The sequence below is a fragment of the Mycteria americana genome, chromosome 7 (genome assembly GCF_035582795.1).
Source record: "Mycteria americana isolate JAX WOST 10 ecotype Jacksonville Zoo and Gardens chromosome 7, USCA_MyAme_1.0, whole genome shotgun sequence".
NCBI lineage: Eukaryota > Metazoa > Chordata > Aves > Ciconiiformes > Ciconiidae > Mycteria > Mycteria americana.
In genome coordinates this window covers 38,882,679-38,896,997 of record NC_134371.1, presented here as the reverse complement: position 1 = coordinate 38,896,997, position 14,319 = coordinate 38,882,679, and the positions used below count along the sequence as shown (strand labels likewise).

The following is a 14,319-nucleotide window of genomic DNA, read 5'->3' as shown; positions in this document are numbered from 1 at the left end:
CGATCACGAAAAAAACTCCACACCCACATTCGACATTTGGTTGCATAAGGGTAAACCTAGTAACCTCTGAAGGGTAAAACATTGATTCTTGAAATCGCAGCTGAAATTCCTTTATATGCACACTTTCCCTACGACCTTCCAAACAGGGTCCTTCACAACCACTGACAATATTTCTCTGGAGGGGATTTGCAATGGCAAATGTAACTGTGTGGCAGCCTTGATTCTATGCACTCTTCCACAGAACATTTTAGGGGAGCACAGCAACTGCAGGATCTTTGCACCAACAGTGAAGAGAGCCCCACCTCACAACTTTTTCCGTAAGAGGAAACTGACCTTATGATTAATCCCCCTCCCCAGTACACGCCACGATCACAATTTCAAACAGCAGACTTCTAGGTAGACTTTTGTACACATTTTAAACCAGGAGCAGCACTACTCCTGTACATGATTTTATACCAGAAGTAACAGCAGAAAGAGATCCTTTCAGGAATTATAACCTATAGCTGGTAAGCTTAAAACAGTAAGTAAAAACAAGCAACTTAAGTTACTTCTGTTCCATATCACTCTTACATCAGTAAAAATGCCTTGGGAAGGAAATTTTAGAAGTAATACTCCTGCAAATCTTACTGGAGATTAAAGCTTTGATCAAATGAGAAAAATTGGGCACAACGGCCAATTTTCCAAGATAGATCCAGCGTTATCATGACTGTAGTTTCAAGCCAATTTTGTTCTTTTTGCCATATATTTAAACCTTATAAAATTAATTTTAGAGGGAATGCACCAGTGGGCATTTGCTATTCCTTTGGAGAATTAAAAAAGGCTTGAGGACATTCTTCAGGTCACAACACATTCTTTAACTATAGCAGGTCACAGCAAAGAGCATTTCTTTCTTTCTAAGCAGAAAAGAAATATACATTTCACTTCCAGAAACTATCAAGTCAAGCCCAAAGCTTACTCTAATGCAAAAATTAGACAAGAGGTTGCTAATGTATTCAGGAAAACATCTGTAACTGAACAAAATTTAAAACATTGTTTTCCAACATCCCCCCCCCCCTTTTTTTTAAAGATACACTTGCACATAGTAAGGCAGTATTTTTAAAGTGTCAGACAAATACACCAAAGCACAAGTATTTCTCTGTACAGCAGTAAGTATTAGAAGACCATAATGGCAAGGGTCAGAGTATCATGAGATTTTAAAAAAATCTGACAGCAGGTCGGCTTGGGACTTCTATGGTCAGCAAGAAAACAATTTGAGCCTGGCTTCATGTTTCATAAATCATGGCATAGAGCTAAAAAGCATCTCGAAAGCTAGAAACTGCATTTCAGAACCATATACAGTCCATATACACTACATGCATACACATGATAGGAAAGCTACAAAATTACATGTTTAATCACATCACATTACATTATTCTTGGCTTCTTCGCCTCTTTTAATTCAGGCCTAGTTTTAATAGCTATGTCAACAAACAGGGTAGCATGTCATAGTATGCCACACCAGAAATTTTCACACTTGCACTTCAGACAAAATACGCTCATGCTGATTCTTCCATTCTACGCACAGTCACTAACATCTGAATACTTGCAAATACAGGAAATTAACAGCTGTTAAGATCATGCTGGAACTGATGGATGTTTCTGGGAGGGATGTAACAGGGTAGTAAAAAATGAAGACAGAATGAGGAACTCTATATGCCTACTTATTAAAATTATTATTGTTTCTCCACAATAAAGTATTTTTTTTCGATTTAAGTATAAAGAATTTAAATTCAACCAATTTCACATAACCTGAATATATGCATTTTAGAGACATCATTCTAGATTCTAACATGAAAGATAGTATTGTCGCTCATATCAAGCTATGAAGCAACTGAAATAGTATCATGATGGACACACAGATCACACTGTAAAAATGACTGTCAAGTTATTAATCTTGACAAAGTTAATAGTCCGGTTGAATAAAGGAAGTATCAAACTTCAGGAACAAAGACATTACAGTTTAATGAGCCTTAGTGACCACAGGAGGTCATCTTGAATTTAGGTGTAAGAGCAACTTGTATCTGCAAAAATGTGAACTACTTTTTCCGGAAAAGGAAAAAATTGGGTAAACGCTTCCTTAATTTTATGTGACTACCAACATCTTATGCTATCAAAGAAAAGCTACATTTAAAAAAAAGCACACTGATCACTTTAAACAAGCTAAATGAGACATTAGGTAACACTAGATTAGCTTGGCCACAAAAACAATACATATTAAATACATTTATCTAGTTTTCAAATACACAGGAATATCATTTTCTCATAATTATTTCATAAAGCTGAGTCAGTCATAACAACACAGTTTCTCTTGTCACTGTAGTATAATTAAATGCAACAATATATCCAGATTTTAGCATGTTCCAAACCCTAAGATCTACATTTATTTATCACAGAGGTTGGTGATTTATACCCTCTCATAAATTAAAAGCCATCATTACTGTAACAGTCAAGTATTTAGCTCTAAGAGTGCTAGCAGGCATAACAGCTTAAATACTTCTCCAGAAGTCAATCAGTGTATCTATACAACATATGGGAAAATAATTTCCTAGAAAACTGATGCTGTATGTAAGACCTGAAGTGTTTGTGAGGTTTAATAGGTATTTTCTTTCTGAAGCTAGTGAAGTTATTTCTTGCCATATACAGAGTATCCAGAATCAACAAGTGGTTATAGATTCTTTACTGAAGTATTCAAACAGTTTCATGACTTCTTAAAAGATGGTGTTTAGTTTGTGTAGTTACTGGAGAAGTATGTTTGTCATTAGTGTTTCCCACAAGAAACACTTTAGCTTACCTAAATAGGGAATACAAGGAGTCATCTTCAAGCTGCTGATATAGTCTCTAAGCCTTTTGTAATTATCTTCTTTACTCATAACATACTCCAGCTTTTCAAAGGTGGCTTTATCTTTCCGACTCAGTAACTAGAAAAAAAAAAAGGCGCCAAAACCAGATGAGCGTTAAGTTTGATCATTATGATTTCTCTTTTACCCTTTAAAAATGTGAATTTCCACCCTCCCCCCCCGCCCCCCCCATTTCTGTTGTTGTTGGTTTGTTTTCAAATACAACTGCTTCAAAATTACAGCATTTACTCCTTAAGGATGAGTACTTGGAGAGTTTACAAAGAAAATTAGCTATTTTGGCTGTTAAATTTAAACTATCCTTTTAAAAAATTAGCCACTTTGGTGTCTGGAGGGTCCTTCTGAAATAATCCAAGTCTTCAAAAGACTAATCTAGCTAAAACACATCACACTTTCACATGCTGTCCACTTCTACAGCATTTCAAAACAGTAGTTTATTCACTCTAATTATTCATAATTTAACATTTCTTTGTCAGATATACTGAGAAATTTTATACTAATCCAGCTTCACAAAAACCCAATTTCCAAAATATGTTCTGATTCTTGAATTGAGAGCTATCCTAACAAATTCTTTTCCAAAGACTAAAACAATACCATTAATATCTGACAAATATCTTTAACTAAACTACAATTTTAAAAACAATGAATGCAGTTATACACATATCCACGTACTTGAAGGTCTGGAAAAGAATAAGGATTTCATCCATTTTTGTCTACAGAAGGCATTATGAACCTGAATACAGGCTGTGTATATTGTTCTGCCAACTAGCAATTTTACTGGCTCTTAATATTACAGGAATGACCACTTTGAATACAAAACTTAAAAGTCATGCATCTCCTTCATTGTCCATGCCCCCCCTCCCCCCCCCCCCCCCCCCCCCCCCGAATTAACAGCAACTAGGCCTTCTTTGTAAGATTGGGAAAGTAAGTTAAGATATTTTTAAAACATCTAGCTGAACTACCGCTGCAAAACCACATTAAAGGCTTAATTTCAATTCAGAGCCAGAATATAAAGAAGGGCATAAGAAGTTCCCACTGAACATTTTGGCAGAAGAATCTATGTTCTAGTCCCAGTCACAATTTTTGCCTATAAGATACTCAATAGTGCAAAAATTATAAGGGTCAGATAGCTAAATTTTTATGCATATTCCTTTTTCTCTTTCAGTTAAAGACCAACCTATGTGAACATGACTGAAATGAAATGTCCCTTCTGTAAATTCACTATAACAACTGCTCTTTTTACTTACATTTCCTATATTCTAGTCTTCATTAGGATAGCTAACACACCACCAAACTGAACACTGGCTTTCAGAAGAAAGTCACTTTTTAAAAGTCAATTGTTTCCGAAGACATACTGATCTCTGACATTCCAGCAATTCCTTTACATTTTTAGCTTTGGTTCCAATATTCAGATGAACAGCATCTCATGTTCATTAAAACTGCAGACATCTGCCAATTCCAGGATAAAGAAACAGTAGACAGGCATGACTTCTTTCCAACCACCGGAACATGACATGTATCTTTTGAAGTTTATCTCCTCAAAGTTGGTTCAAGTTTAATCAACCTAGATTAGCTTGCCTTTAATAATATTCTAAAACATTCTGCCACCATTTGTTGTCTGGAAGACTTCTATAGTTTTGCAGACTGGAAGGTAAGACAAGACTAACAGATACAGAAGACAGAACTTCAGATGTCTAATGATTTTTTGCTTACATTGCCAAGCCCTAGCTGGTCATCTAGATTCCTTTACATTAAATGGAGAGAAGTAGAAAATTCTATTCTTTTCAAGTACTTTCTTGGAAAGGTTCATAATTCTTTTAAAGTTTTGAACGGGGCAAATCACACAGTAGAAGCATTTATTATTCTCCACAGTTCAGAGAGTGGGCAGGCAATGAGTGAGACAAATTTCAGACATATTCAGACATACCATCAGGAGACATGAATTCCATCTTTTTTAGGAACATTAGATTACCAAGCAAATATTTAATGGCTCCTTTCAACTCTAGATTCCAACCATATAAGGCGACTATTTTTTTTTTTTAAGGGAGTGAATATACTTGCGGCTATTTTCTTGACTTTATAAGTCAGGTTGATCGCGGGTTGCTACAAACCATCTCAGAAATGGAGAAGAAATCCTTCCTTACTGAAGATTTTGGAAGGTTACTGTATAACTTACTCAAATGACTTGGTGACTCAAATAATGGCTTGGTGTGCCTTTTCACATGCCTTTCCTCACTTTTAAGATACAGAAAGCCAAAGGCTTAGAATTACTTCAAGATTTTATAAACTGAACTTCCAAGCTAAAGACATCTAAATCAGTTTGCAGTGCACATTGCTAGGAGCTATCCTGCAACTTGAATTTGCAAAGGCTTATATAAGCTGATGAAAAGCATAGACTCGCTTGGGATTGTATGAGAAATTAAACACCTGCAGAAATGTGGGAGAAGTTACCTAGCATTTCAGAGGCTGGAAGGGGGGCAAAACTTTAAAAACTGATACATAAGCCAACAGCACACAAATAATCCTCATAAGTGCAAACTAGGACTTCTGGTTGACTAAGCAGGAAAAGAAACTGGGGACTCCCAGTTCTGAATGGCATAATTATGGTAGTAACTAATATGGTTATATTAAAATATGGTTATATTAATATATGGTTATAATTGAAATTTGAGTCATGTGCAAAAAAAAAAATCAATTTGGCATCACAGTTATGTAAAACTGTTGAGGCATCAATTCATCAACATGACAAAAGCAGAAAACCAGAAATTCTTGAGATCACTTTGAAATGTTAACATCATTAAGATTTCCTTAGACAGATCTTTGGTATTTTGCAACAAGGTCTTCCTTAATTGTGCATTTGCAAGATGTGCCCAGAATTCTAGACTAGTATCTCGGCAGGAGTGAATTCTATTCAATTTTGGTAACATTTATCAACTGAACATTATCATTCAGTTATCAGACAAAGAAAAACTTTTCGTAACATGCGAGGATGTGTTGACATGTCTTCAGTGAAAGTTTTTAGCTCTTTTTAATGATCTATTTATATGGATCTCTCATGCAGGAGTATTTCAGTCACCTGATAATTTCTATCACACTTGAAAATGTCACAGTTCATCTTTTTACACAGCTGGATAACTACACAATGGATGGCTGAATTAAGCACAGTGTTTTCTCAGCTCTGAGGTATCAATGAGTAAAAGTCATTCCTAATGTTCTTCTGATCAAGGATATAACTACACAAAAACAATATTAATTCCAGTCAGAAAACAGATGTGAAATAAAAATGTTTGCAAAGAAAGCCATTCTTTCATAACTGCACAAAAGCAGACCTACAAATATACTGTGTAATGCAGTTGTTATAACTATGAAAATAATTCTGAGAACTCAGAGAAAAATGCTAGATGTAGTTATCAGTCAGAGAAACTACAAATCTCTTTATGGAAACTGAATCAAGAGTTTCTTGACATCTGCTCTCCATAGCAAAAAAAATTCCAACAGTTAAAACCCCTAAACGATTGAAGTATGACCCACTTTGGCATTCATAATTTTCCAGCAACTAAATACAAAATAGCTTCTGGTCAAATTAGAAGCCTCTGCATTTAGCAGAATCTGCAGGGAACTATTTTTCAAAGGAAAACATTTCTATGCCAGAATGGAAAAAAACCTCAACAGGAAACCATAGACTTAAGAGGCACTAGAAACATTATGTACCTGGTACAAGAAGATTAAAAGTAACTCTAATAATTATTGCATCCTTGAAAACAAGCTACAGAATGTTGTATTCTCCTAAGAATGAATTAAAATCCCCCCATTGCCCTGCTGCTCACTTACCGCCCACGTTTTAGTCAGCCTGAAGATTGGAGCACTCTGTAGGCCTGACACAACTGCCATAAGAGCATGTAGATTATTCAGCTCATACAGTTTCTGAGGACAAAAATATATACAATAACAATAAACAACATTCCAAGTGCTGTCAATAATGAATATAGAATAAGTAACAATCTAAAATGAAGAAATCTTGCATGTTCTAAAATGAAGAGTTTATTACAGTGAACTGCTGCGCACCCAGACCACTTTTACGGCAACTCCTAATTTTTCATTACTGCATCTATACAGTTTTGGATTAGACTATACTAGCTGTTTCATAGTCTAGAGAGTGCCCTTAAAAAAAAAAAATCTATATATGCATACATCTTGGGACATATAACAGAAGTGCCAGAAATTTTCTGACATTCAAACCCAACAAATTCCTTTCATAGCATTCAACAGAATTTTGAAACATAACGTGCCAAAAAGGATAACCCAGTTGTGAATGATGTAATCATGGCAGTATTTAATATTGTAAATGCATTTCACACCGCAGGTTTATGTAGCTACCAAGGTTGCACCGAAGCATCCAAAAAATATTGTTGCAAGATGAAATCAAGCAGGTAAATTTCAAAAGCCACATACCTGGAGTACTTCTCTCACGGAAAGACAATTTCTGGGGTATGACAACTAAAACTAACTAGTGGAACGGAACAATGAAATCAAAATTGAACACAGAACATAAGGGTAAAAGAATTTTCTTAAAAACTCTCTACAAAACACTGCACATAAGTGCATTTTCTTACATATTTGGAATTTCCCCCCCCTCTTTTTTTTCTTTCCCTCTGTCTCCAAAACCATCAATCTGCCTTGGCCAATTAACTACTGGTACTACTGTCATGAAAGCTTAAAAATGATCCATAAGAAAGTGCTATTCTTTAAGCTCTTCTGCAATATCAATTATTCTGATAGCTATGAGCACCCAGAGATCTGAACTACATTCAGGAATTTTTGGTGGAGTGCACAAAAACTGAGGTTTTACCCCTAACAAAAAGACTTTGATAAAGAGAAACGGATACTCAATCACAGTACTGCAAATCATCACAGTACTGCAAATCCTGTTTAGCCCATTTGGAAAATTCACCAAGGTAGGTTAGGGTTCCAGCCAGAAACATAATACAATAATATAAGGAACCCTTGCTATTCAAGAAATAGTAGAAGTCGTCTTTCCTCCTTGAAACTCAGCTTACCCAAGTTTCCTTGATTAGGACACCTTTCATGAGACAACAGGACAAACAAGTTAGACTAACTTTATTCTGAATAAATGCTAAATATCAGAGGAGACCTTATATCTGGAAGGATGAAAGTGACACTGCAAGGATGGTTTTCCAGCTAATAGTTTTGGAGCAGGACAAATGATTCTCTCTCCACTTAACACACTGCCAGAAAACTAACAGCCTTTCATAGAATGAAGTCCTCAGAGGTATTACTCAGAAATGCCACATTTAATGCTTACTGTCAGGTCACCCTAGTAGCAATTTCAGTCTGGGTGCCCAGAACCCTACAGTTCCAGCATGTCTACTGACAAATGAGAGTCATTCCACACTTACTGAAGAAGTGTTTCGCTCTTCTAATCCTCTTTTGGGAGGATTCTTCAGTAACTGTGTGTAACAGGCAATCAATATTTTGTGGTGTGAGGGGTGGATATTTGTCATATACCATAGTCCTACTATAATTCCAAATAGTACTGCTGGTGTTTGTCCCTGCACTTACACAATAACCCTTCCCCACTCCCCATGCATCCCCAAACAAGGTGGTAAAGTTCACTTTCCCAAAGGACAGTGTAGCTGATTAAAAATGAAAAAAAAAAGGGCTTTCCTAGCTGCTGCCAGGATGGAAACAGAAGTCATAGCCAATCAGGATAGTCTGGGAACTTCAGGGGAACGCAACTTTTAAGTCCAATTAGTTCATGCATAAAGCAATATAGCATGACATACCATTAAAGTACTGCTACCTATACAATAGATAGGTAGTTGTCAGCACAAAGAATTCACTGTAGAGTGGATTTAAAGCTTATCTGAAGAAAAGTTAATTAGCATGACCTCTGGCACCAAGCTGCTTTGATAATAGCTTTGGTGTAAACAGAAAATCCTTCAAATCCTACTGCAGTAACTTCATGTTAGCAGCCACATGTAAGCAAAGCCAAGGTAAGAGATACAGTAAGTAAATTAACAGATATAAAGAAAGCCCCATATATAGTTTCTGGCTTTCTGTAATTGTGATTTTTACAACTCATAGGTAAGCAAAGCTCAGCTAACTGTCAGAGCACATAACTGTCTCAAAACCAGCAGCACTTCAATAGATGCCGCTGTCTGCAGTCCACTGATGAGATCAGGCAGGGTGCTGGGCCCAAAGCAGAGCCTACAGCACCCAGCACTGGCCAAGTCCCCTCCAAGTACTAACCAAACCTGACCCCAATTAGCTTCCAAGATTGGTTCTGCATTATGACCATGCAGGTGAACCTTCCCCCTTCTATGGAGCGACATGGATCATGAGGCAAATTTTTGTATGTTTGTATTTCAAACAAAAAAAACAAGAACTGATTTTTAAAAATACATGAGATGAAGATACATTAACTCACCAGATATCAAAGGATATTTAAGAGAGATTCTTAACAGTTTATGACTACAGCATGATTGTTGAGCAAAGCCTGTGGAATCTTACAAAATTAGCTTGCTTTGCCCAAAATTTATAGTCAAATCCCGTAAAAGTAAAATATTACTTCATTAAAAATGTGCATATCAAAACAAAGAATGCATTTGCAAAATGAATACCAAGGTAATTAACAAAAATTTTACAACTTTTTTTGCAGGTAACCTGAGGTGGCCACAGAAGTTAGCTGTAGTAACAATCAGCCACCATCTGACAGCAAAAACGTGAAAAAACATCCCTCTCTTCACACTACAATGAAGCAGTTTCATCCTGTTTGAAAGGCCAGGACTCTGGTTCATCTACACATAATGTTGACCCTTTTCTTATGAATGTCAGTCCAAAAGGCTTTCAGGAAGATATCACAGGATGAGAGCTCTAAAATGTTTTTTGAGTTCAGGTATGTTTTTGAAACAATATTTATTAAGTTGATGTTATTCATGCCACAATTGGAATAAGAGACAACAGATCCTTTTCTTCCAATAGTAAAAGCAAACAATTTCTGTTCTGACTGATGCTGTTTGAACTGATTCTACACACAGCATTTTGGTTTAACCAACATTAGAAAACACATCCAGTAAATTATATTATCTAATAAACAATATTTGAAATAAGGCATATTTGCATTTTTTTAGTTAAGCTATTTTTTTTTGTAAACAAAGGCTGCCATTTCAGGACTTTGGTCTGGCACTATTTCTGACAACTTTGTTATATGCAGAAACCAAACAGCTATTCATGTCAACAGATACAACCACAGCTAAATCAGGTATCAGATAAATATTTACCCATGTGTATTTTTGAACTGGCCAACTTAAGTATAAGAACTTTCATCATGGTGAATCCCACAACCCCCCTGCCCCAGTCCAAATTCTTACCTTCGCAGTTTTAATATAGTGGCTCAAAACCTCAGCTCTTATTTTTAAAGTTTGTGCATGCAGAATCTCTCTAACCACCCAGAAGCTTACCTAAAAAGAAGAAAATTTGCCTTTTTAAAGTACACGGCTTCAACATTACACTTTTAATATTTTTATTTCATGAGTAATACATTAAAAGTTTCACAGTATTCAACTTCCATCTATAAAGTTGAATACATACTAGAAGATGCAAATGCTTCTACTATAAAAACCCAATGAATATAACCCAGATACTAATAAAAAACTTTCTTCAAAGTGTTTTGCTCTGTTATTCTGCTCATTCTTACCCAAGATACCTTCCACCATTACATGGTCAAGCAGTTGCTTAAATCAAATTTATAAATCCAACTTATATTTAGAATTGAATCTTTTATCTTGTTACTCTTGTCACCTTCCCCATTTCATAACCGGTAACCATGCACTCCAGTATTTTGTTGGGGAGCGCACGTTCTGGTGCCTGCTTTTCTCAGTAAGTGTGTGGGTGGCTAGAATTTGTCTTTGTAAAATCTGTCACATCAGTTAGTTGCGTACAAAGACATTGAGATCTGTTTTTCTAATGTGGAAAACCCTTCTGCCGCCAGCACATCTCAACAAAACTCAGCACAATCAGTTACGTGCAATCTATGCAGAGACACTCGTTTTCAGGCTAAGTTTGAGGATGAGATCTCACAGACACAAAGCAAATGGCAAAACTCTCAAACTTGAAACAAAGTTCTCCCAAGAAAATAAAATCATGATGAAATTTTATTACAAGAGTCTACAAAATTAAGGAATACAAAAACTAAAATTGAGTTATATCCTTTGGTTTTACTTCTCCACAGCTTCAAAGCTGCGCTACCCAATTCTCAAGCGAGCTGAACAGCTTCAACTACAGTTCACTGACATTTCCAAATTCTCAACACCTCAGAATAAAAATAATAATCAGAAAAATACCGTCTGAACAAAATTGGAACATAAGGTAGGAAGCCTCTGCTATAACCTAGAGTTTATATTTTGTACTCTTATTGCTGGCTACACCAGTTACCTGCTAATATACAGCACACTACCATACTCATTTGTTAAGTTTTGTAGGACTAAGTTCACTGTTGTATAAAAATCACTGTTATATTCAGTATGGTATGAAGGATGGTTGCTGCATTTCGTAGTTACATGAATGACCATAAAAGCTATGCTTTGAAAATGTTTTGTTAACATGTCTAAATTCTAATCTTTTCTCTCCTCTGCTCCTCCCATGCCCTCTGCCCTCATACACTTTAGCACAAATAAGAATGATAGAAAATAAATGAAGTTACCTTCATAACTGTAATAAAACAGTAGCAAAGAATTAGCAAATGGTAACAAATACTGCAGCTTTTATTCATGTATTCACTATAAGTTATGAAAAAATGAATGATTAGCAAGATACAGAGTGACTGCTATTTACAAAACTACTGAAAGAAATGTATGAAGAAATGTATGCTCTCATACACAAACATCTTTCAACCTGTCATGCTGCTTTGATTTTTTTTGAGTGATGCTAAACTACTTCTCATAAACTAACATTGCATACGTGTCCACGTTCCTGCCCAAAATTTCAATTAAAATGAAATATCCTGTTTATCCTGTTTCACTTTGTACAGTATGACAGGTCTTTATACAGCATAGCATGAGAAGATCCACACCTCCAAAATGATTACATTTTCAGTGAAGTTACAGTGATCTGATGAGAACTGGGATGTCAAAACACAACAGCTGTTTGGAACCGGAAAATGGAAAAATTACAAAAAAGCCATGAAAAAACCCCACAAACATCTTGCATAACAACTGCTTTCCTTTGATCTGTTTGTGTAAGGCTGTGTTAGCCAGGAAAGAATTAGCCATGGAGCTTAGTTTTCTTTTTCCTTTCTGTTTTATTGTTTGGGGTTGTTTGGGTTTTTTTCTTTAAGCAAAGTATCTCCAGATAAACTGTGTTACCCTGACAAATACAAAAAATGGTTCTGTGCAAACAGCATTACTATAAAATACATAAGTACTGAACACATAAATTCTAAAGTATTTGACAGTACTTCAAAATGTTGTTAAAAAAAGTTAAACCTCAGTTTGATGTTCTGCTGTAGTTACACAGCTTGAGAGAAAAAAACTTTTCCCTTGACTGATGAGCAAGTTTCTAAGGAGATGCCTTCCCTTTGAAGATCAAGGAAATTTTAAATTTTAACATAGATTTTTGTATCATAAAGAATCAGGTAGGGGCAACACACATAATTGCTGTGCATTAAAATCCCAAATCTCTTTGGTCTCAAGTTAACAGAGCATCAATGAAATAGGAGACCACTTGTGGTAGGCCAGACTATGCAACATTTGCTCAAAATACAGAGCAATGATCAATCATTTTCATAAGGATGAAACAACAAACAACTTACTATGTTGGCCCTGACTTGAAGGAAAGTTTATTAGTATCACAGTGACACAAGCACTGTGTCACACAAGTACTCTTGTTTACTCAAGGAAGCCTGGTTTCCATCCCAGTCCCAGCTAGACAGTCTGAACACTTCCAAGCTCTTACAGGAAAAACAAACCAAAACAAAACGGAAAACTTTCTTCGAAGCATAGAGCAATCCAGTCCATTCAGTGACAGAGTAAGCAGACGATAAAGAATTAAAAACACACTTAACCATTTCAATCCAACCGCCTCCACTCTTCTCTGATGTGTTTTTACTGGCATTAACATTCATTTTTGGCTGCTCTACTCCATTCACTGGTATCTTTAGACAGCACCACAATCTAAGGTATTCCAAATATTGAAAAAGAAACAATTTAAGTAACCCTTTTTGTTTCAATAGGCCACTTTTTTGTTTTATCCAGGTTTGTTCTTCACATAAATCATACATATTTGTTCCTACACATTTTGTGGTTATTTTGCTTCCAGTCCTTTCTCACTGCATTTAAATGTGGTTATTATTTCTCACACTGTCCCACCAATATCAATCTGTTAGATGACCCACAGCCTTTGGGCATCAATGCCTTTGATACCAGTTCAAGACAGCATTTAACCCTTGACATGTATTTGTGTATTTATATTCTTCCCTATTAACATCAACCTAGAAAAACATGCTTAACTTTTGAACGTATCTTTTCTTGTATCACAGCTTACGCTTTTTAAATGATCCCGTGTTTACCTTATCTGAAATACTAATTTTGTTATATTGGTGCTTTTAAGTTCACAGTTGTTGGTTCCAAAACTAATTGTGCTTTCTGTGCTAATTAGTAGATAGGCAAAATCAAGACTCTCTCTTTAATGGAGTTTTTGGATCGTTCTTCCAAATATCTGTTAAAAACGTTCTGATATGCTACACAAAAAGCAAATGTAAAACAGACAGTACTGACCTTGCATCATTACAGTTAAGGTAGAATCCCTGTCTTTTTTTGTTTTGTTTCCAAAGGAAGCACACTAACCTCTTCCCCACCCCATTTTTTTAATTTGATAATCCTAGTAAAATGTGACTATCACACTTTACTGCAACTCAGCAACACTACAATATTCAAGACAGACTTCCTCTCCTATATAATGTTTGCATTTGGTTAAACAAACAAAAAAACCCAACACAACACACCAAAACACCCAACCCAAACACAGTTTCACAGTTAGTAAAACATAAACTTTGCCTTTCAAGTGGGATCTTTTGCTTTAAAATTGTTCCAAGGTATTGAATCTAGTTGACAAGTTTCTCTAATATTTTAAGCTCTGTGGCAGCACAGTTCTACGCCCATTTAGATAAAAAAACTGAAGAAAGAGGTTTTTAATACAGATAATCTTATAACCAGGAGAGCAAGTGTTACCTTTACATAAACTATGAAATGTTTTCATATCAATGCCTAACAGCAATCTTCAAGAACTACACACCTCTTGTTTGTTTGAAATTTGTGATAAACACTTAATTTTCAAAAGGTAAAGAACAATGGTTTAGTAACTTGACAATTTTGCACTCTGACAAATTTACCAGTTACAATGGTAGTAT

General features: G+C 35.7%; 1 protein-coding gene across 10 annotated transcripts in view; it reads right to left on the bottom strand.

Annotated features, from left to right (window-relative positions):
* Positions 1 to 14,319, bottom strand: part of RALGPS2 (Ral GEF with PH domain and SH3 binding motif 2) — a 127,898-nt gene that overhangs the window by 57,955 nt on the left and 55,624 nt on the right. For 9 of the 10 annotated variants that reach the window (XM_075507917.1, XM_075507908.1, XM_075507909.1 and 6 more), the window contains exons 6-8: positions 10,286 to 10,375; positions 6,726 to 6,818; positions 2,831 to 2,957 (exon numbers count right to left, since the gene is read on the bottom strand). In XM_075507917.1, the coding sequence (XP_075364032.1) occupies positions 2,831 to 2,957; positions 6,726 to 6,818; positions 10,286 to 10,375 (310 nt within the window). The remainder of the gene's footprint in view (positions 1 to 2,830; positions 2,958 to 6,725; positions 6,819 to 10,285; positions 10,376 to 14,319) is intronic. The other variant, XM_075507919.1, reaches the window with a different exon arrangement.